The 21,706-nt window shown below is 41.9% G+C and overlaps 1 protein-coding gene across 1 annotated transcript in view; it reads left to right on the forward strand.

Annotated features, from left to right (window-relative positions):
* eya1 (EYA transcriptional coactivator and phosphatase 1) overlaps positions 1 to 21,706 on the forward strand; it is a 61,090-nt gene that overhangs the window by 20,996 nt on the left and 18,388 nt on the right. Inside the window, exons 2-11 of the mRNA XM_070852669.1 lie at positions 8,176 to 8,303; positions 8,932 to 8,997; positions 10,317 to 10,394; positions 12,331 to 12,397; positions 12,776 to 12,921; positions 13,840 to 13,962; positions 18,419 to 18,501; positions 19,042 to 19,228; positions 19,891 to 20,033; positions 20,760 to 20,843. Of these exons, the coding sequence (XP_070708770.1) occupies positions 8,180 to 8,303; positions 8,932 to 8,997; positions 10,317 to 10,394; positions 12,331 to 12,397; positions 12,776 to 12,921; positions 13,840 to 13,962; positions 18,419 to 18,501; positions 19,042 to 19,228; positions 19,891 to 20,033; positions 20,760 to 20,843 (1,101 nt within the window). The 5' untranslated portion in view covers positions 8,176 to 8,179. The remainder of the gene's footprint in view (positions 1 to 8,175; positions 8,304 to 8,931; positions 8,998 to 10,316; positions 10,395 to 12,330; positions 12,398 to 12,775; positions 12,922 to 13,839; positions 13,963 to 18,418; positions 18,502 to 19,041; positions 19,229 to 19,890; positions 20,034 to 20,759; positions 20,844 to 21,706) is intronic.

The raw sequence follows: 21,706 nt of genomic DNA on the forward strand, positions 1-21,706 counted from the left end.
AAAAATGTGGTTTGTCGTCAAAAAAAGAGCATAACAAAAACAAGAGAGAAACGGGGGAGAAGAAAAGTGTGGGCCCTTGGGGTGTGTGAGCGGAGCCTGGTGTTCCAGTGGACAGGCAGGCCGGTGGAGAGAACTGCCATTTCATTGTCTTAGTATCCACTGATACAATCTGGAGAGGGCTCTATTGCTTAAAGCTGTGAGTGAATGACATATGGGGAGCTGGTGTGAGGCACAACTCCCCTGTGCCTCCTCCAGACCCAAAGTCTTCCTGTGAGAGAGCACCGAGCAACTTTTCTGCTTTTTCAAACGGCAGCAGCCTCCCTCTCCCTCCCTCATTCACTGCCTTTCTCCCTCCCTCCTCCCTTCCTCCCTCGCTCTCTCTCACTCTCTCTGTTTTTTTCCCTCTTCCTCAGACACTCACTAGTCACTGCCTGAAGCAGTAATCGGACAACTCTCTTTCTCACTAGGACTGGGTCTCCCGAGATACCGCGCGGGGCTCCATGGGTTCCAACACCTAAAATGAAAAAGAAAAAAGTAGTCTTGTAGTTTACATTTATTGTGCTACACACTCTACCAACACCTGAAGAACTGTTTTAGAAAGTTTGCTGTCCGTTCTGCTGGACTGAACGATCTTTCTGTAGAAGATTTTTTTTAAAGAGAAGGGATAAACACACAGGGATTCAACCATAATTGTAGTGAGTATGACTTTCTACATGATATTTGATGTGTTGGTTTACTAACTGTCTTGTCTTACCTTTTCTAATTTTTGTGTAATTCATTGTGTGTGTGTGAGTGTGTGTGTGTGTGTGTGTGTGTGTGTGTGTGTGTGTGTGTAATAATCTCCTTTATTTGATACATTTGCATCATCATGTCATTTAGCATATAACTCTCAGTTAAAGCATTTGCATAAAGAGAACAGTAGGTGTAACAATTTAATTTCTTCATTAATCTTGTCATGCATTGTGATTGCTTAAAACAGCACCTACCACATCTTTATTAATGTAAGAATTCTAATACTGTAGGACTAAATTAAAAAAAAAAGGCTATAATATCAGCCAAAGAGGAAGGCTTTAATCCTCACAGGTCAGCTGTAATTCATTGACAATGAGAGATAAATAGCAAAGAATAGAATCGCTCTGCATGACTCTTTAGTTTTATTTAAGTGAAAATAAATGCAACTCACATCCTGATAAATATGTCCATTTAAAAATGTAACATGATGTTATTTAAAAAACCATTTAGAGTAGAGTATTTGGTAATTGCTAAAAATCTCACCATATATTTAGTTTTAATATTACTTGCTGTATGTCCAATAGTTTTAGAAATGTAACAGTCCAGTTGGTCTGTAATTATACATAACATCTATATAAAAATGACCCCTAAAAGTGCCATCTTTGAGTTTATGATCTGATTTTTTTCAAATAAAAAATTTATTTTTAAATAAAAAAAAAACATCTGCTATTCTAGTGATATCCAAATTTCCTCTTTCAAATATGGGCTCCTCTTCTGCTTGGCCCAGTTTACATTTTTGACCAGGCAAGGAAAACATGCTGGTCCCTGCAGGAGTCCCTTTTTTTGACTGGCAGAACAAACAAAACCAACACAGTTAAAGCAGCTGACATCTAATGCCATCTGCTGAGGCCAGGAATGCTGCTGAGGCCAGGAGACCTGAGAGGCTCTCAGCGTCTGACCAAGACAACAGGCCTCGACTCCCGGCCGCGCTGCATCTCTGCTCGCCAGCGTTTTGCGTGTAGTAAAGATGACTCAGCCGCCGTAATCACTAGCCTCTCTAATTGAAGTATGTTCTGGTTTAATGTTCTGTGTATGATCACAGGCTTACATCACAAGTCAGGGAATAATTGCGTGTGTGTGTGTGTGAAGGGCATTTCATCTCTCTCAAATTGTGCTTTTTCCTCTTTCCTTTTTCATCCTCTAATTCCTGTCATTTTCAAACGCCTGCCCTGTTCGGTGTTTAGAAAGGTGTGTGTTTGTAGATGAAAGAGAGGAAATAGAAAGGTTGGGACAGGCTAGAGAGCCAGACTGCTTGCAGAGTGGCTTCCACTCCGTGTAGACAAACATGACAGTGTGTGTGACCGCCTGCTGCAACCATTCACTCACACAATAACCTTATTTATCCAATTAACAGATAATGAGCAGGCTAATTTTGGGCTGTTTACACTGTGTATTTGCTTTACGCAGGGAGAGATCAGGATCTCTCTGCCTGGCTGCGGAGCTCCATGCATGTGTAGCAGCAGTGTGTACAAGCAGGAGTGGTCGGCAGTGACGGTGGCATTGTTTCCCCAAGGCCTGATGCTTTCCGTATGGATGCGTCTAGCCGGCCGAGCCCTCGTCCCCTTCTCTCAGAGAGGAGATTGAAAAACTCTGTGAAAGACACAGAGGGCTAATTGATCCAGCCTCAGTGATCCGGCTGTTCGCGAGGAAGAGGGTGAGGGGGGAGAGAGTGCGAGAGAAAGAAGAAGGAAATAGGCGACCTCCTATTAAGTAGCCCATACTGGTGATTAGTGGGCAGGGGCTGTTTACTAAATACTGTGGGGTGTTATTTTGTTAACACGCCACTGTTTGGATCTGGAGTACGTGGCTGAAAGAACAGGAAATGAGCATTTAAAGATTTCTGATTGCCATTACAGGACCCCAATCACTAATACCCGCATGTGTGTTTGTTTGTAAATGGCAGTGTGTTTACACTGCGCAAGAAAATAAGGAAGACGCTGAGTTGGATGTCTGAGCAGAAATAGTATCCAAAGGGTTTGCATTGTACTGCAAATTTGCTGTAGTGCAACGTGCCTCTGCACAGATCGTATAACAGTTTCTGCTTTTTAAAATCTAAAAAACTGCAGCCTAATTACTTTATTTTTAGAATTTCCTCTTCTTCCTCTCCTGTGTGGATAATAATTTTATTAACATAAGAGATTCCAGTCTCAGATATGGGGGAATTAGAATAACAAGCTCAGAGCATTAAAGTGACATAATTGTTAAGATTCGTCACTGGACTTTCTTTCATCTTTGTGTGTGAAGCCCCTCTCAGTTCTGCGGCGGTCACGGTGGTAGGCAGGTTGTGATAAAAAAGTGCACCTTAAATCTTGTTTGATGGCCCCTCAAAGGCGAACTGGCCTTCTGGAAATAATTTTGAAGGTTGAAGAGCACAGTATTAACAGATTTAATGTAGCTATTGAGTGAATTGCTGGAACACCATGTCAGATTGAACCAAATGAGAGAGACAAATTGCACGTCAACAAACAGCACATCTGTTAATAATTGTGCTTTTAATTACAGACAAGTACAAAATTTAAAGCTGTGTGTGAAGCACCATATGCTTTTTAATTTGTCGCTATGAGTCTCATTTGTGGACTAAGTGCTGACCAGTACAGTGAATCTATATATAGATATGTGCATAGAATATTGAAAATAAAAAGTCCTATTTAAAAGTTATTTCAAATAAAAAAGTTTGGTGTTAAACATTTATTTTATTACATTTTCTAGTGCTGTAATAATGCATTTACACAAAAGAATTGTGTCGTCACTCAGAAAACAGGTTTGGAAAAGTGCCCACTTTGTTCAAAATGACACCACCACATAATTTCAAATGTCCTTTAATGTTATCAAAAATAGGCAATAGTTTGAGCATGAAAAAACACCAAGCTATTTAATGTTGCATTTGTTGGCAGCCGTCATTTTTTTCGGCCACGTATGGAGACACAAGTGAAGTGTAGCATTTTGTAAACTGTGCCTAATTCCACTCACATCTGTGTCCAATTGTTGTCTACATCTACATTCTTTGAGAGTGGATTTATTTTTCCTGGGCCACCATGTGGATTCAGCTGACCAGCTTAAGTGGGGATTAGTTGTTTTAAAGTTAGATTTTGATTAAAGCATTGTTTTTCAAAAGTTGTAACTCACAACACATGGCTTACATAGACTGTAAAATTCAAAGTACTATGGACTATGCCCCATAAAATTAATATCCATCAGGGGTGACACAGGGAGTGGAGAATGGAAATAAACAAAGCATGTTCACCCATAAATCTTGGTCATCTTAAGTTTGATTATTTTCATTTGCAACAGTAAACTTAAATTTGTGAAAATACTTTGCAGGTGATGATACACCTTCCAATTTCAAACTGGTATCTCTTGGCTGGGTAGTGACGAAATATGTAGCAAAGGTGAAGAAACGATTTGTGCCAGTTCAGACAGCCTGCATGCTGAGATGATCTATGCTAAAAGCTTGGCTGTGGCTATGTTTACCTTTGGAAACGCAGGTCTTGAAATAAGTAAAGCGAAACAAAAGGGGCCAGCAAACAACCGTGAGTGAAGCGTGTTGTGGCACTTCTTTTTTTTTTTTCTCTCTCTCTCTTTTTCTCTTGATGACACTTCCAGCGCTTCATCCAGCCTGGCTTTGTTCTTGTTCGCTTCAAAGACCTGGCAGTTCAGGTTGAACTAAGAAGCACATCAAAGATGCTGAACGCGGCCCTTTTCTTTTAAACAATAAATATTTAGCGGCGCAGAAGAAAGGCTTGTTTTTGCTTTTAAACCCCCCCCCTCTCTCCCTTCTCCTCGCCCACCTTCCTCTCTCCCCCTTTTTCTCTTCACCTGGCCGGTTTCACCTGCTGGCAATGGCTGAGACACCAGCATGGTAATGGCTTCATTGGCCTGCACTGCTGTACAGAGAAACCAGCCACCACACACAGACACACACACTATACCACATCTCTCTCCACAACTTCCCCCAACTCTGTGATCACTGTTAATGTGCTGTGGCAAAATGTGTTTCTCTTTCGTCTTTATGGCTTGTACCTCTGTGGACTTTCTTTTCCATTGATATTTTTGTATTTTTTACGTCCCCTCTGCATATTTTAGTATTGGGAAATGCCAGGAGGAGGCACTGCTGTTGTCTGTAGCCACTAAAGTGAGATGAAATATAATGATTTCTTTTTTTTTTTGGCTCTAGCTGTACATGTGCATAAGCAGTGGGAGAGTAGGCAAATTGTAAAGCTGGAATGGTATTCATGAAGGCTTTGCCTTGGTGTGAAGAGCAAAGCCTGTTGAAAAAAAGAGAAAGAAAAAAAAACCTTAAGTCCATGCAGCTCAGGTTACCCTGGCTCATGTAAACAGTCAGCCATTAAAAATCATGCCTGGATTTTTGGGAAAAAAGACTTTATATGTCTTTTTCCTTTTTCCTGACCAGTTGAATACCTTTGACCTTTTTTGGACCCTGTATTCCCATGGTGGGCTGGAGTCAGGTCTAATATAGTGTTATAGCCATGCAAGTATATGGCTCTGCTTGATGTTTGGAGAGAGACGAGCAGAGCGCGGGAGTGGACAGCAGAATGTAACTGTCAGCTAAAGGAGAGTAATAGAGGCATTCGTAGCGTCATAGGAAACATATGTGGCTCCATATGCTCTCCGTGTTCTTGTTTCCAGTCTCGTTCATTGTCTGAGATGCACCACTGATCTGGGGGCCTCTAAAGTGCCCCGCGCGTGTGTGTTTGTGTGTATGTGTGTGCGTGTGCATTTGCACCACTGATCTGGGGGCCTCTGAAGTGCCCTGTGCATAAGTGTGTGTGTACACATGCAGACATACAGGCATGAGTTATGTGTCTCTGTGTGCTAAAGAAAAAGACATTAAAAAAAGGAAAACACATGAGCATGAGTTTTTTTTTTCTATTGCCACAGAGAAAGAAAAGATTTATACAATGTCTGTGTGAGTGTATGTGTTGTCCTCTTTCTGCCTTTTTGTCCGCTGTGAATAGGTTGTGAAGTTAGGAAGTTGTGTATGTCTGTGCTGTGCCATGGCCCCAGGCTGGGGCAGGCCCGCGGGAAGCAGCCCTGACGGTCATTAGGACCTGTCAGTATGCTGGGAGGGGGAGTGCTGATAAATTTCAGATAGTGTCAATTGCAGATGAAAGATGTGCTGAAGATGCTAGGGGTGTCACGCTTGACTTGTCTCTGCTCAACAAGTCCCATCTTCCTTCCAGCAGCAGGAAAGCGGGCAGGCTCTCCCACCCTCTGCTGCCCCTCAGCCCCTGCTCTCTCCAACCCCTCACCCCTCTGCCTACCTTCACCCCCACAACCCTTCCTGCTTACCTTGGCTAAGCCGCTTTGCATGTTGATTGGGGGAGGGCTAATCCAGTTTGCAGCTGTCGTAGACCAATGATGAATCACCTTTCCGTCATTTGGCTCTGCTCCCCTCGCTCAGGGAGGAGGGAGGACCTGGAGGAGGAAACAACAGTGGAGTAGGGCTGCGGCTCGGAGAGAGACAATGTGCGCCTCTGTTCCCCCGCTAGCCCTCTCTTCCCATTCTGCTCCAGAATAACAATAATGTTTTCTCTGACAAGCCTTTTTGTGTCATGGATGGCTCTGGACTGTGACATCGAGCCGCAATAACAAGGAGTGACATTGTTTCTGCTGGGGCAGGTGGAGGCAGAATACAGAAAGGGAGTGTGGTTTGTGAGGACTCAAAGCCACCTAGGTCCAGGTAAGAGCACAGTTGAGCCAGTGCCAGCTGCATCAGAGACATGTAGCTCTGTGCATGGCATCAGAGATTGCCTGAGTAACTCTCCTGAAGAACTGGTCAGCTTCTGTGCTGTCTGATCTGGGATAGTAAATGCTTTTCACCCATCGGCTAATGAGGAAAAAAAGTTTGAGCAAAGGCGGAGAAAACAGGATTAAGTAGTGAGTGTGAAATGTAGAAATAGGGTTAGTTTATCCGATCGATACTTAATGTGCTTATATTTGTACATGTGTGTTGTTGTGTGCTTGGAAGGTGTGATATTTTTAGGGGAGAAATAAATTAATATGGGAAAAGGACAATGCAGCTTCCATTATTGGAAAATGTGTGAAGAAGACTGTCTGAGCCTTTCGTAACATTGTTTTTTTTATTGTTACTACTTTTTATTACTTGTCTATTTGCTAAAAAAAAAAGAATTCTGTTAATTGGGCTGTAACCACAAGAAAGAACTGTATTTGTCAAGCTATACTGCAGAGTATCATAATATCATAACATTATAATATCATCTTAAATAGAGTAAATGCATATCATAATTTAATCTTTTTATCTCATAATTCTGGTTTCTTTGTGCCATCTGATAGCACTCAGACTACTCAGAGTTACTTGAACATTTATCTTTGTGGCCTTGTGTAAAAGGCCAGTGTATTGATAGCAGAGATACCCAGAACCCTGGAATATAATTGGAAATGGCAGTATAATGTACAAAACATTTTGTCCTAATTTCATTAACTTACTATTGCAATGGGAACAGTGGCAGAGACAAATGGGGTCTAGAGTTTGTGGCTGTACTTTTCAAATCACTCGTGCCTTCTTTCTGCTCCATCGTCTATACTCGATCAAATCCTTTGAGCGCACAAATGAGAAGATAGAATAATGTTTTCAGTGGCGTGGTCTTTTGTATAAACACAGAAACAATTAAGGAGCCTGCCAGAGCAAACACATGCCTCATGAGCTTCTCATCTGCCCATCACTGAGGCATGGGCTCTTATAATCAAGCAGAGTGCTGCACTTTTAACAGGCACATTAACCGTTGCCTCAAACCAGCAAACATCTGTTAACAGTCTTCGATACCACACAAAACGATATACACTTAAGGCCATTTTTGCTCGAAGATACAGCGGAGTAAATTGACAGTAAACACTTTGCGCTCATGTCGGGTAAAACAGTGAGTTGCAGTGAGATTGTTGTAATGAGGGAAATCAGAAATGTCATGTCAAAATGTTTACTATTCATTTCATAGCTGTGTGATTCCGCACTGAGGGGGTGGGCTTGTGTATTTGTATATTTCTTTAATTTTCAAGTGCTAATTTTTCCCCTGGTCACTTGGCATCACATAAAATGTAATTATTTTATTATTTTAGATTAAATTAAAAATATCACATGCACGACCGTCATTATTAAAATTACAATGAATTGTAGATTTTAAATGTAAATCAAATAGTGTGTGTGTTTTTTGTTTTTTTTAAACCAAGAAACGTTTTCATAATCCTTTTTACTTTGTATTATCATCACTATTTCATTTGTCTAAATCTGGACTATGCACATCGTGTGCACTGCGTTGTGTATCAGAGCTGTGTGCCTTCCCTGAAACCAGAGCGATATGTGTAATTTGATTTGGCCTGTGCATGTGTGCGTTTGTGTCTCGGCAGGTCTATGGAAATGCAGGATCTAGCCAGTCCTCACAGCCGAGTAAGTGGAAGCAGTGAATCTCCTAATGGTCCCAACCTCGACAACTCCCACATCAATAACAATTCCATGACACCCAATGGCACTGAAGGTATGTACGCGATGCTGTTGGTGCTCAACAGTAGCCCTCTCTGTCTTATATGTTATTCTACATTTTAAAAAAGGCTTGGAAAGGTCATAGAAACTGTTTTGTATTTTTTAAGGTGAAATACAAATACTCTTTTTTGTAATACAGTATAAAACAGCCAGTAAAACAATAGGATTGATCCACTTGCACTCGATGGATGGCAGTGTAGATGTGAGGTACTTTGGACCATGCAGACTATTTGGTGCCTTAGCATTTCTACCTTAAACAATTCAGTGCTAGCAGTAGTTATTTTCCAGCGACTATTAGCTGTTTATTTAAGTAACCATGTAATTATTCAAAGCCCACAGCATGGAAATGATGGAGTTTTGCATGAAGTCTCTACTGTACATAGTTATTTACTCAGGTGATTCACCTGTGCTTAAATCTGAGCCTTTGTTTAGTGAAGCAGTCATGCTCATGTCACAAACCAACACGAGTGTTATTAAAAACACCCCACCCCCCCCGTCACGTAAGCTTCAGGTTAGTCTGTGCTTTGAGCTCAGAGTTTACTTTTGTGTTTATTCATGACACAGGACCTGTAGACGTGGTGCAGACTGTCATGTGTCCCTTTGCCATTCTTTCTTTTCCATAGGTGATAACATCACAATGCTTACCACTGCAGACTGGTTGTTAGGTTCTAACTCACAGTCCGCTGCAGGTTTGTTTACTCTTAGTGACGAAATGAAAGGACAATACTTGGTGTTTTCCCTGACTTAGCTGAGAGAAAAACCCAGCTGCTTCACTCATGAGGAAAACTCATTTGTATTGTGTTAAAAGTCTCAAAAATACACAATTTAGCAGCTGCAAAATTTTAAAGTTGCCTCAACTATTGTGCCTTTCATTCAGAAACTCTTTGGTATTTGCTGTAATTGTTGTGGTATTCTGTTTCAAGCATGGTTTGACATCTATTGGATTTGAGTCCATTGTTAATGGTCAGATTGTGAACTTGCATACAGTGCATTTTGTTTTCATTTGTACGTTCCATGCTGTTTCCTGAATACAGTGGTTATTGTTTGCTCTTTGACTTGAGTGTGTGCTAGTTTATGCATGCACCTTACCGCTATTTTTTTCATCGGTGTGCTCCTCAAAAGACTTGCCCTCGTCAACATGTGTTTCTGCACTGAACGAGCATAGCGGAAACATGTAAAACATGACAGCAAATGGCTTCTTCAACCATGGGGGATTCCACTGAGCATGACTCCCTTGCCCACATTGTCAATTTGTTTTGCCAAAACAAGAAAAAAAAACTCCTCCAGCTCGCCTAAAGTAAAATGGATTGATTTCAAAAATTCCTGAGCTGTCAGAAAGCTGTGAAATTGTCTTCGCAGATCTATCGCTGAGCTGTATAATAGAGCCAAGGTCAAACAGCGTTCGCTGCACTCTTAAAAAGATTTTATACGCCACACATTTCCTTGACATTTCAATTGTACTTGTACCTCCCCCACAGAGCTCTTGTTTAATTTGTGATTCATGATACATTCAAGTACTGATAAGCCAATAATTTCACATTATTGTAAATGACCATGCATGTACTGTCAAATCAAAGTTGATTTATATCACTCTTGGAAAATAGTTGCTTGCTTTTGTCCAGATTGGACAATAAGGATCGGTGATAAACTCTCATGTTGCATCAGATAATTCCCATTAAAGAGAATTAAAGATTATAATAAAATAAAAAAATATATCCATAAACCATTTGAACTGATACATATCTAATGTGTAATATGCTGATAATGGATTGCAATTTTCTGACATTATTGCAAAAACTATAGAAATGTTGATTGACTTCTCCCTTCCCTGTTCCATCTTTATTTTAATGAGTCATTTTTTACTTTATTTTCAAAACATAATTTGGTGAATGTGAAAATCTAAAACCCTGAGGTTTTGGATATTAATCTGATCTTTTTTTATTTTCCTTTTTTTTTTCCAGACTTTGGTTTGGTGCATTTGGTGACAATGTGGCTTCTTTGTTTGCAGTTAAAACCGAGCCAATGAGCAGCAGCGAAATCGCCACCTCAGTAGCAGACACCTCTCTAGACAGCTTCTCAGGATCAGGTGAGGTTGGAGGACGGACTGGTGTGTGTGTGGTGTGTGCGTTTGTGTGTGTGGGTGGGTGTCTGGCTGCGTCTCTCACACACACACAGCTGCAGAACTGATTAGTGGGAGATGAGCCCAGAGATGGATGACTGATAAGCTGGGCCCCAGGAAGTGTCCCTGCACCAATATAGTGTGTGTGTGTGTGTGTGTGTGTGTGTGTGTTTAAGAACAAGCGACTCTTACCTTATCTTTGTCAGTATATTTATATGCTGTGCTTGCTTGCACATGTGTGAATGTGTATGTGTGTGTGTGTGTGTGTGTGTGTGTGTTAGCACTGCTGGTTCCCATGCAAGTGAGGACTGAATTATGACCTGTAATGCACTGAGCCTGTCTGTCCACCGGAGTGACGCGGCGTCCCTGTGGCCCTCACTCTCCACGGGCTGTTACCCTATAGCCCCGTCAGAGCCTGAGTTTTCACACCCTCCTCTCAGCACGGGAACATCACACGCATGCACATAAACACACACACACACACACACACACACAGGGACATCACAAAAAAGTGTAATGCACATTGTAGGAATCCTAAAAAAAAAAAAAAACACTGATGTGATAATTTATTAGCTTATTTCTTCCCCCCCCCGACCAGTATCTATGTCAACCTGCAGCACACATTAATATTTTCTGTAAACATGCATTATTAGTAATACATCCGACTGTGAATGGTATTATCTTGCTGCTAATTTTCCTGTATTTCCCTAACTGTTTAACTAAGTACTTGATACTTAACGCTAGGAGCACATAAATAACAGCTATGACTTTTGTCTCTGACAATATTAATGAAATTTAGTAATCTTATACCCCATATCCTCCACGGGGAAACCCAAAGCTCTGTTCAGAAGAGCAGGTTTTGTCCAGTGGCAGGTGCTGCTGATGTGGGAAAAGTGTTCAATATTAATAACGTGTGTGAGGGGTTACAGCATACAGTTACATACAGTTAGCACTCCCCCGCAACCAAATCCCTTATTTTACATGTCACGACCAATTAGACAGATGTTTCAAAACTGTGGCACTCCGCTGCAGTTAAATTCAAGTAGTGTGGCACAACTGTGATTGCTGCCTGAATTGTTGTGGTTTTTGAGTGAATTTGATCAAATATTTTTATTTCTTATTTTTAAAGTTGATTAAATTAAAACCAACAATGGTACTTTTTAATACAACTGTCAAGTTGTGAGCTGAAGCTGAAGACTTGGAGGCTGGATCTCTTTTTGATTTTTTTTTTAGTTTTTATTTATTTTACTTGATCAAAATTATATTAGAATTTTGGAACAAAGTCTTGAAGGTAACAGTAACCAAAACACTAATATAAATAGAAAAGAGTTTATTTGAGGTGGTCCATTTTTAAAAAAAACGATCTAACACTGATGATTGAAAAAACCCACTGTGTGTCTTATATAGTTCTTCCTGCAGATTGAAAACAAGCGTACGTCTGTGAGTTATTTGTGGCTGAACTTTCACAAGCGAGCAGCACCGTGGAACCACATAGTCGTACGCTTAATGAAGGAATGATTATGCAGTAGCACTCATTACCTGCAATCAGTGATGTCACTTCCAATGTGGTTGTGGCTTCAACGGCCCAAGGCAACTGAAGCTACGGGCCGAGACTGATTCAGACCATCCTGTGTGTGTTTACACCAGCGGTCGTCATAGCAGCCCAGAAGTATCTCAGAGATACGCGGGTCAGCAGAAAAACCTGATGTTCTTACCTGATTATTTTACTTCATTATTGCTCTCCGGTTTTCAACCTTAAATAAGGTTACCGAAATAAATAGAGTAATGCAATGTAATTACTGTTTCCTTGGAATCCAGAAGTTCTGTTGGCAAAAGATAATATTTACATTATTTCTTAATGTTTAAATATGTGCTTGCCTCTTTTCTTTTTAACTCTCCTCAGCTATTGGAACCAGTGGCTTCAGCCCAAGACAAACTCACCAGTTCTCTCCTCAGATTTACCCTTCCAAGTAAGGCTTCTTTTATTTTTCTTTAGAAAATAAGCAGCATCCAACTTCATTTGGATCTTTAATTAGATCCTTCTGCTAGATCGGGGGTTTTCGACTGGCTTTGTTTGCCTGGATGTCTGCAGCTTGCGCACTCTGAAATCTGTTGTAATTATTATCTTGCAAAAATTTCCTTTGCCATTTATTGTTCTTTGACTATGTATATGAGCTGTGCGATGCTATCTGCCTTACAGCTTGGCTCAGTGTTTAAAATGAAGTAGCACAATCACAAGGAATTTGTCAGTTAGCAAAGTTTGTGTTATGGTTTTAGGGGTAAAACACGGTCCCCGTACCTCCAGCCTTCCTTTCTTACTTTTGTCTTTTGTTTCTTTTCTCAAATAGCAGAACATATCCGCATATTCTTCCTACCCCTTCATCCCAAAATATGGCTGCATATGGGCAGACGCAGTACACCACAGGAATGCAGCAGGCCGCAGCTTATGCTAGCTACCCCCAGCCTGGCCAGCCCTATGGCATCCCAGCCTATGGTAAGATACTCATCATAACCTCCACTTGTCTTGCTAAAAAATGCATGTTAATAACGTTAATGATCTTTACTGTATCTAATGTATGATCTGTATGCATGCAAAACTATAACTAAATATTTTTCATTCTTGAAGGTCAAGACTAAGACCATGCTCATAATAAACCATATTCCCACAATTTCTCCAGTAAAGCAACAACAGCAGAGATGCTGAGTTGTTGTTTAGTGCCTGCATATTCTCCTTCATTGCAATAAAACAGGATTTGCTTGTCAAGCGGTTCAGATAGATCAGAAAGATCAGTGATAAAAATCTGAAAACAAAAACTGTGCTTTCTCGTACAATGCCAGAGGAAACCAGAGTGCATTGCTCACTGAAGACTTTATTTGTCCAAAGTCTTTAGAGTGTTTTGACCCCAAAAGACTCTCCAATATGTGGAGGAATTTACACTGTTTATTTGAATGGAGTCCTGCAACCTACCGCTGCATAGAAACTGCATCGTGACTGATTCAGTGTAAGCAGTGGAGTTTAACTCACAAACACAAGCAGAATGTTTAATTCGTTGTGCATCTTTTCACAGATGACACACTTTAGATGCTGATAACAATAATAATAATACCGATGATAACATGAAATCAAACAATCACAATCCTAACATGTATTTTGATTTTTCAGCCAAGTGGACAACTCCCTCATAGTCACACAGAGGGAGATGTGTGAGATGAGATTTCTAAACAACTGATGATAGTAAAAATCTTTAATCACATAATCAGCACTCGTCCGTTGTGATTAGTGTGTTACACTAACAGACAGAGACTGCGTCCCTTTGCTGTGTCCAGTGTAATTTAAGCCTGTGTGTTGAATGTTGTGTGTGCATCAAAACCGATCTGGTGTCACTAACTGATTTAGGTCCATTGTGGGCAGGCATAAAGACAGAAGGGGGTCTGAGCCAGTCTCAATCCCCGGGACAGACGGGCTTCCTAAGCTACAGCTCCGGCTTCACCACGCCGCAGACAGGACAGGCCCCCTACAGTTACCAGATGCAGGGTGAGGACATCTTTATGAATCTTTGATCTTTTTTCATGTCTGTTTGTATAGTGTTGTAATGCAGCGTGAGATGCCAACGCTGTTAAAGCTGGAAACATGTCCAATTTTACAGCTATAACAGCAAAACAGCTGCAATGGCTAACATTGTGATAGGTTTACAAAACTACAAAGCAGCAACAACCAGCAATTGAAAAATACGGTGGGAATCTGGTTGCTGGTTTATTTTTTCCTGTTTTGTCCTCTCTGTGTCTGTTTCTGTCCATTTGAACTCATCTACTTTGTCCTCTCTTTAACATTATTTTGATAATATCACTTATCACTTTTTTCCCTCTGTTTTCTTCATTACTCTGTCTCATTTCAGTTTTTCTGCCATGTGTTCCCTCTGCTGAGCCCATCCAAATAAGGTTTATTGCACTCTTTTAAAAAAGATTAAAGAAAAAAGTCTCTGTCCCTGATTTAATAGCATGCAGAGCCAGACTGATTCACAACGCGGCCCTTTCTCTCATCTCAAAAGATGGTTGCACCCCGGCGATCGTTATGTTCAGCCACGATGGCTGCCGCCTTCTCTTCTCCTTTTAAAAGAATCAACACAGATGGAAAAATGGCAGGCACTTAGGAGGCACCAGCCATTTCGTTCCCACTCCCCAGCTTTTGTTTTTTCTCTCCCTGTGATCATATTTGTATTTGTTTAAGAGCTGAGACCATACAGATTTATGGCCTTGAAGCCGATAAAGATGAGTTGTTGCGCCCTGCTCTCCCCCTCTTTTGCTCTCTCTGTCCAGTCATACAGTCTGTTTAAATGTAGATCAGGCCTTCTGCCATGCAGTGCTCCCATCACCCTTTGTTTGTATTGGTTCAAAGTGCCTCTGTTCCACCTGCACAAGGCAAGGACGGTTAGCTAACAGCTAGCACAGTCTTTGTGTTATCTCCCGTAATATCCAATGTGCGACAGTAGAAACATCTCCACATGTTGTTGAAAAGCCTCCAGAGCATCTCACAATAAATAACGCCAGCTCAGCAGCAGATGTGGCACGGGGAAGCCTCTTTTCCACGCCTCTTAACCAAATACAGTCGGCCACAGCCGGAGCTTTGCAGAGCGCAGCCGAGCGCCTGAAAAAGGAGAGGCAGAGAGAGTGAGAGGGGAAGAAAGGGAACACGAGACGGAGCATGTGCGGCAGAATGCAGAAGCTGCTATTCTGCCCTTAGTGGTTTAACTCACGATGACAGTATTATGTGCCCATTCATCTTCTAAGTATTATGCTCTTACTCTGTCTTTCTGGTTCCCTCCGTCTGCTTCTGTCTCTCCCTTACTGTCTCTTGCTATCTCTGGCTATTGGATGCCCCACGTAGCGTTAAGTGCATTAGTAATTGACAGCCATGTTAGATGACAGATTGACCACTATTCTGGCCATGGGTTCTCTAACTGTGGCTCTGGCCCTCCGCCACACCATCATCATTACTCCTTCTGGCCTATTGATCTGCCTGGGCGAGGTGCCTCAGGCCTGGGTGTCCCAACCAAAGACTCTTTTTCCACATCTGATACTCCCACTCTCTGTCAGTGTCCCTGCCACCAGCCTGTGGCCAGCTGTCAAGGCGGAGGACGATTAGATTAATGTTTTGGGTCCTTGCTTTCATGTCCGATGTCACGGCTCTTTGTGTGGGTGCTAAAATCTGGGCACCAAATTGTGAAGGGGTCCAGCGTTTTCTGTGCGCCTCAGTTTTGCAGTACCTTGTGGTAGTTGTTGTGGTGCATCTTGTGCATTGTCAGAAAAAGCCTAAACATCGCAGATGTGTGAAGAGACGTAGAGTTTGGGCTGATGGTGGGACTGAGCAGATGCTAATTAGGTGAATAATTGGATTCCAGCATTCTGTCCCAGTGGCAGTGTGAGCTGAAGAAGCTGAAGACTTAGTTGCCTTTTTAAAAGGAGAGCCCCATCTGGACTTGATAGTCTATTCCCAAGTGGGGCATACAAACTTCTGCTACAAATATTGTGCACTGATGATAGACATAGCCCATGGCAAGGGGACTGATCAAGCAAAGCAAATGGACTTCCAATTGTGGAGCCAGAAGGCAGGAGGGAAGGAGGAGAGGAGGGAGGGCTAATGTCTGGTCTTGAGTGAGTGAACTAACTGGAGCAGGACAGGGGGAGGGAGAGAAAACATGCCCCCTGGGGAACCACAAGACCCCCTCTTTCTCCCCCTACTATAACCAGCACCACCACTCCCAACAGCATGGGCTCATTCTCACTGGGCTAGCAGGGGTCCCCTCGGCTTTTATGTGGCTCCTTGTTCTCCACAGAGCAGCCCTCAAACCCTGCCAGTGAGAGCTTTTATGACTGTTTGAACTGTGCATTAGGCTAATTTGTTGTCCTTCGCAGCCTTACTCCTCTTTGTATCTGTCTTATTGTTCTGTCAGACTTTCACTTGATGTTGAACTTTCTGCGGAGAAAGGAAAACTTTTAAAATTCCCCCTTTAGGCCTTGAAATACCAAACAAAACAACAAAGAGGGAGAACAGAAACCAGTAGAGGCCAGGATGGAGAAGGTAAAAATCTGCTGTGTGTGTAATTGCTGGAAGCAGAAAGTGAGAAACTACACAAATAATTAGTGGATCCTGCAAATCTTTGGAGCTGGGGAGGTATTTGTTTCTCCTCTTTAGCCACAGTTCCGGGCACGTAGCTAACTGACATGGGTAAACACACCACTAAGTCTTCTCCTTTCCGTGCTTTCTTCCATAAGGTACCCTTCATGCCCCCCCCCTTACTTCCCTGATCCTTCCCCCTGTTCTGAAAGCTGCTTCATGTTTGTCACGGTGTGGGAGGGCCCTCCTGATGGGGCCAATGACCAAAGGATGAAAGGAACTCCCTCTGTTTGTCTCTGAGAACAAAGGTGTAATTACGCCCCCATTTAGGAACAGTAAATTTATCTCCCCCTTCAGTTTTCACTGAAGCTACAGGTTATTTTTTGGCTACAGGAGTTTTTTAAAGAATGCAATGTGTAGTGCTGATTTATGTGCGCTGTAGATGTATGGAGAAGCGATTTGTCTTTGTATGAACAGAAACAAGCTCGGAAAAATTGCTCTGAGACTTTGCTGCAATTTTAGACTTCTTTAATAGATTATTTGCAATGAAACTTTAAAATTCAAGCCCTTTTTACCAGGTAGATAAAGTCAACAACTGCCCTAAGCTTTACTTTTTTTGTTTTGTATATATCGTTATTAGCACTCAGTACAATGTACATACACCCAGCAAATAATCATACAATTATTGTGATCTCAATTTTGGCCCTCACAATTAATTAAACTGGATGCAATATTTATGCTCTGCTATTCATCTAGAGCGCCTCATCTAATGCATCAAATCAAGAACTCCTTACTCACTCACAGCTTGTTGCTTTGTTGCTTTTGTGTCGGAATTATGATCATTTTTGTGTTCAGTTCAATAATGTCAAAGTCAATATATCGGTCAACTTTTTTCCATAGATTTCTAGAAGTTTTTAAGGAACAAATGGAAATTTGTCCATTAAAGATGATTTAGTGCAATAAAACTGATTTGTTCTCAAAGATCATCAAACGATCATAATAATTTTGATCTCAAGAAGGAGCAAAATAATTGGAGTATTTCAGCTTTGGTCAGCACAGCTCTCTCATGCTCTCCTTGACACCCTGCTGTCTCTCTACTGATCTGTGATCCCCTTTAAGCTGTTCCTCCTGCTGTCCTTTTGCATGTCATGATGGTCCAGGTGGATGGCCCCTGAAGTGAAAAGTCGTGCCCCCAGGGGCTGCTGCTGCTGAAGCTCTCCACTATAACTCATGTCATGTATATTATTAAGCCATTAGATCCTATCAACCCCTTTGAATGATTTAATTACCCAGGGGGACCTTCCTTTTGAGCAAGAGTAAAGAGGAACATACATATTCATTGGGGATGGATGTCGGCAGCGAATCCCTCCAGTGTTACTGACTCTGACCTCAACCCTCCTTCTCCATACGTCTGTGTCTCACGACACTGCCCATGCACACCCCCCTGGCATCCTCATTCTCCATCCCAGTGAATCCATCGTTTCCACCCACCCCCCTTAACCCCACGCCACCCTTCAGTGGCTTGCACACAACAGTCTCTTGTCTTCCTCACATTGTGCGGGCTTGGATGACTTTGGAGGCAGGTTCTGTCCACCCCTCACCCTTCTCTGCCCGCCTCTGTCATTCATCAGGCCTGATCCAATCACTGATAAGGAAGGAAGAGGAGAAAGATAAGGCCACTGTCGGCAGCGCTCCCTCAGGCCTCCCTCTGTTCACCACCTCAGATAGTTGCTTCACAAAAGACTAATCTTTTTTTCCCCCTACAATGTGCCACTTCATTTCTGTCACTGAGCTTCTTGCAGCAGTGCACATTTCAGTAATGTTTTTAATATAATGCATGCATAACTCAAAAGTGTTATTATTTTTTTCCTTAAAGGTGGTACTTTCACAACAACGTCAGGATTGTATCCAGGAAACAACTCCCTGACAAACTCGACTGGCTTCAACAGCACACAACAGGTAGCTGTGCACTTCCTTATGCTCGTTTCATGTCTGTGATCTGGTGTCAGTACACAGCTATCAGTTTATCAAGGGCTGAATTGCAGACTTCTTCCGCAAACCTGGAAATCTTTATGAAACATGCATACTCAATATGTTACATTTCAGCCGTGACACATTCAAACATAAATCACTCAGGATGTCAAAAGCTTTGTACGCAGGATTATCTACTGTACCTTCTCCAACACAAATGTATTATGCCACAGAGGAAAGGAAGAAAAAAAACACAAGACAGATCGTTGTCCAGATGTAGGACAGAACAGACATGTGTTTGCATTTATGTTTTGGAATCTGCACTGTAAAGTAGCAGCACTGGTGGAGGGCATATCTCACATTACTCTGCCAAACTCCTACTTCTCTTGCTCAACCCTGCTACCTTATGTCTCTCTTTGCCCACACCTTTTTGATCTGAATATCCTCCCTTACTTCTGTATTTTTCTCATCTTTATCCAAACGTAACTTACCTCTTTACCACTTCTGTCTGTCTGTCTCTCTCAACAGGATTACCCCAGTTATCCAGCCTTTGGCCAGGGGCAATATGCTCAGTATTACAACAGCTCACCCTACACTTCACCCTACATGACAAGTAACAACACCAGCCCCAGCACGCCCTCCACCACCACCACCTACACCCTCCAGGAGCCACCCACTGGCATCACCAGCCAGGCCCTCACAGACAACCCTGCAGGTAAGAGTCAAACCACTGGCAGCAGGGTTGCTTATGTAACCTGAATATCAGGAGTTTGATCCTGCTAAGAGCCATGTTTCTTTTTTTTAAAAGGCCACAGAGCTCCCTCTTTTTCACTGACTGGAAGTTGCTCCTGATAAGAGAGCGTATGAGCTAAATGCCAAAAATCTCTATTTGTGCTACCCATCTGGAGAAAAGTTAAAACTGAAATCAGAGGTTGAATTTCCTATAATTTATGAGACATTAATGCATCATCTGGCAGTCGAGCTCTGATTGTATCTTTGTAAATCAGTCAAAATTTTATGACTGCATTTGAAATTGTCATCAGTCATCACCAAAGACTTCAGGCTTTACTAAACATAATTTCATACACAGTCATCCAATTTAGATAAATGACATCTTTGCCATTTCTAGTCAGCATGTACTCCGTTGCCTCTTGTTTATCAAATCAGTGGAGCACAATAGCTTTTAGTATGTGTTCTGCTACTGATTTATGATATGTTTGGTACCTGTAGGCCTTCACAATCACTAAAAATGTCCCAGGAAGCTGTCTGTCCTGCATGAAGACAAATGGTCACTCACACTTTGCTAAAAGCAAATAATAGCTCATCTTCGATACACTCTTTTTATACTCTCCTTCTTTCCTTCTTTCCTTCCATCAGCAGAGTACAGTACCATCCACAGTCCATCAACCCCCATTAAAGATTCAGATTCAGATCGATTGCGCCGGGCCTCGGATGGAAAGTCACGTGGCCGGGGAAGAAGGAACAACAACCCATCACCGCCGCCTGACTCCGACCTTGAGGTAGGGTGAGCCCGCTACCTTGGCGACAGACAGCCTCGCCCTGTCTGAGGCACATGGACACTAATCCACTTACTATATGGCTGCCACACCAGCTTTAACACTTGATGGGCATTAATTCTTAAAGATTCAATTCCTTAACTATAAATGCATTATTGATGCATTGTGGAATATATGACTTCACTAAACGCATATCTTATATAAAGTTCTCATGTATACCGCATAAATAAACAATAAGGCATGTGATTAACTGAGTCATCACTGAAGTGAATAATATATATATATGCATTGTAGTCTTCAAAGACTGGACACTAGCTGTGATCAGTTGTACCATTGCACCATGAGCCATAAAACACTTTGACCATATGTCAAATAAACTCTTGGTAATTCAGAGGGCTCTTCATTAATATGATATGAATTTGAACGAGGTTAATAGCACCCATTATAGCACTGACATCATGGCATGTTAACATATCTAGTTAATTAGTTTGTCACTATTGATTACTCTAATGTAAAGGGCAGGGGCTGGAAAGTGTGTGGTGGGGTGATGGGAGGAGTGTTGCGGTGACCAGCCCAAGCAAATGGATCCTGGTCCCTGTGGCACACAAATACACGCTCCTGGCCTATTGACCAGGAGGATCACCTTGCAGCCCTACAGAGTGCACCATTGATTTTGCCTCTTTTCTCTCTGTTTCTCTTTGTTTCTTTCTCCCCCCCCCATCTCTCCAGCGAGTTTTCATCTGGGACCTGGATGAAACAATCATCGTTTTCCATTCCTTGCTTACGGGTTCTTATGCCAACAGATATGGACGGGTGAGTGACATCAGACTGTGGCAGTAGCACTTTATCAGCACAGCAAAACACATACATATTAAAAGGAGAAAAAAAGAGGATCAGATGTGGGGAGAAATAGCCATTGAGCAGAGGATAGATTTCACTGTTCCTTGAGTCCATAGTGAGAAGATAGCGCAGAACTCAATGTACAGATAATTGTTTCTTTTTTTAATAGGTCCAATGAGGCTTGGCAAGTATTTCACTGCTCTTTGCAGCTGTTAGAGCTATGCATGGCTGGTTGGGGCTCGGCTGCAGGGGCTCACAACAGTTGCACTCTGGATGTCTATTGACACATCTTAAGTGTTCCTTTCTCCTTCAGAAATGCCACATTGTTAGTTTAATTAAGTGCTTCTCAATCCATCCTTTTCAGACAGGGATCTCCCTGGAGACCCTGGCAGGAGACGGAGTCCACCAAATGCAATTCAGTCAAAAACTCAAACTAGAACACAGAGATTCCCTTAAACCTGCCTTAATTAGGATTCAAATCGAAATATGTTGCACACAGTATAAATATATAAATCCAGACTAACATATGTTATTATTATACTGGAAGGTAATTTTCCATCCCATGTCACTGTGTATGCTCATAAGATGAATAGTTTACTTTTCTAGGCTTTGCTATTTGTTGTTCCATGTAAATTGCTTCTCTAAATTTAAACTTTCAAAACAAACAATTTGGGAAATAAGGCAGAATTCTATTCTCATGGTTTTGTTGGGGTCATAGGTTCTATATAGCTTTCAAAGTGCATCATCCTCCCTTAATTTCCCATTTAGATACAGTACACATGAATAGAAATAACACTATTTTGTCTGAGAGCAGCATTTCTATTCACCGGTTGTTT

The sequence above is a fragment of the Pempheris klunzingeri genome, chromosome 21, assembly GCF_042242105.1.
Source record: "Pempheris klunzingeri isolate RE-2024b chromosome 21, fPemKlu1.hap1, whole genome shotgun sequence".
Lineage (NCBI taxonomy): Eukaryota > Metazoa > Chordata > Actinopteri > Acropomatiformes > Pempheridae > Pempheris > Pempheris klunzingeri.